The sequence below is a fragment of the Trypanosoma theileri genome (genome assembly GCF_002087225.1).
Source record: "Trypanosoma theileri isolate Edinburgh chromosome Unknown TM35_Tth_232_V1, whole genome shotgun sequence".
In the NCBI taxonomy this organism is placed as follows: Eukaryota; Euglenozoa; class Kinetoplastea; order Trypanosomatida; family Trypanosomatidae; genus Trypanosoma; species Trypanosoma theileri.
In genome coordinates this window covers 1-2139 of record NW_021640074.1, presented here as the reverse complement: position 1 = coordinate 2139, position 2139 = coordinate 1, and the positions used below count along the sequence as shown (strand labels likewise).

Below are 2139 nucleotides of genomic sequence, written 5' to 3'. Positions count from 1 at the left end.
TTTTTATTATTTCCTCATTTCTTGTTTTATTATTATTATTATTTTTTTTTTTTTGTTGCACCATTAAGACTCTACCTCTCTCACTGCTGATTACGCAGAACAAAAATAAATAAGGTACCATATAAACAACACTTGCGCGGTCAGAAACACCAACACATAAATACGAACGCAATAACAACGGCAGTGAAAGTAGTAGTGTACTTTGGTGCTTTATTTGGCCCTAATATATCCATAAAACTGATGGCATTGCCGTTATCAGCTTTATCATCACGCATTATTACTACAAATAATAATAATAATAATATTAAAGAAGGAAATGCAATTTTCGCTTGCAATCACTTTGTAAAAATAAGCTTCCCCCTCTCTCCATAAATATATGTATATATATATATCCTCAAGAGTAAAGCAATTTGCGAGCTAAGCACCAATTTCCCCCAATATTAGAGGACAGGTACGCCCTTTTCTTAACTCTCTATATAAATCCATCAGCAGTCACTCTATTCACTTCTTCTGCAGCGGATCTCCATCCTTACTGCTCTCCTTTGCAGCATTAGTGTCTGTGGTATCTGTTGCTTTTGGTGAACTCACATCGGTAGTGGACTCCAACTCCTCCATTTGACATTTCTGGCGTAGACGTGTATACCAGTCCTGACTGCCAACTCCAGCCTCACTGCCAATAGCCACCCAACCACTACTATTACCACCACCATTACCGCTTTCACCATTATTAATACTATGAGCAACAGAATCAGAACTATTAATCTTATTAACTAGACGAGTCTCACGTTCCTTACTTTTAAAGGTCTGAAGAATCTCGCCTGCACTATTGGTCGGCCAATATATCCTTTCACGTTGATTACTACAATTAGGTGATCTAGCGTTGGGAGAAGGACTATGTTCTACACTATGAACGACACGTCGCTGGTACATTTTGTTTCCCCGTTCAATAGAATCTAAAGCACACTCTTCAACAACTCCAGAATCCATAGATGTTTCCATCAACTCAAGAAGTGGTGTAACCCCACCCTCTAAAAGAGGGGTATCTCTAGACCTCAAATAACTATTGTTGACAGGACAAGATCTTGAAGATGAAAGATTTAAGTTTTGTAGAATAATTTTTGGTTTTTTCCCAGGAGATGAATCAACAAGCTCTCTTCTTCCATGGTGTGAAGGAGTATGCGGATAAGTCACAGAACCACCTGACCCAAGTAAAGGATTAGTAGATTTTAATGGTGCGATATCAGATCCACTACGATTACACTGTAATCCCGGAGATAATACAGATGCTCCACAATTGTGCATAGATGACAAAAATGACCGATTTACATGCTTACGTAAAACTGCCTTAGCATTTTCCAGTGTTCTCGCATTATTTCTATCATGTTGCAGACTAGGATTACCACGAGAACTATCTAGTAATGGGTTATCAGCCATTGAATCTACGTTACTACGTCCGTCGGAAGCCAACGATTTGGACTTTCGCCTTGCATCAATAAAATGAGTACTAGTTCCAGAAGAGTATAAGACACGAGGTAATAATGTCTTTTGATCTTCTTGTTGATCTTCCTGCCTATGATTAATTTTCATTCTCATCGAAGTATCATGTGCAGGCCCATATTTTTCTGGACATGAGATACCATTAATTGGGGAAGAAGATCCCTCTTTATATGGATGCTTTGAGAGTTCATACGACTTTAAATATTGGTGTGTATCATCATCGTTACCTCTCTTTAGAACTGCATCCCGACTCTTTTCTCTTTTTTGGCTACCATTGTTTTTTACTTCATCCACGTTCACAAAGGTCGGTAGGTTCACTACAAACACATTTTGAGACCCACCTCCAAAATCTTCCATGTATTCCGCCGTAGCTTCTACAGTAGACTCTTCTTCTGTTTTAGTTATAGTGGGTGAGAGGAGATTACTATTTCTTCTATAATCATAGTCTTTTGGGGGTTGAAGCATATGTTGTCTGTGGAGAAGAAACTTCTGTTCTCGTCCTTGTGCAGCCGTCCTTTGCGGAGTATTTTGCGTATTTGAGATATCTTCCTTTGAGAGTGATGATGCCCCTTTGCTACTACTACTGTGGCTGTCACTTTGCCTCCGAGAGGCGCTGAGCGTAGTTCCCATTTTTTTTTTTTT

General features: G+C 39.0%; 1 protein-coding gene across 1 annotated transcript; it reads right to left on the bottom strand.

Moving 5' to 3' along the window:
* Positions 1 to 501: 501 nt before the first annotated feature.
* Positions 502 to 2127, bottom strand: TM35_002321000 (uncharacterized protein; the record flags this gene model as incomplete). Its single annotated transcript, XM_029032046.1, has 1 exon — positions 502 to 2127. One exon carries the CDS (start codon positions 2125 to 2127, stop codon positions 502 to 504), a length of 1626 nt encoding a protein of 541 aa, XP_028876660.1.
* Between the last annotated feature and the right edge of the window lie 12 nt (positions 2128 to 2139).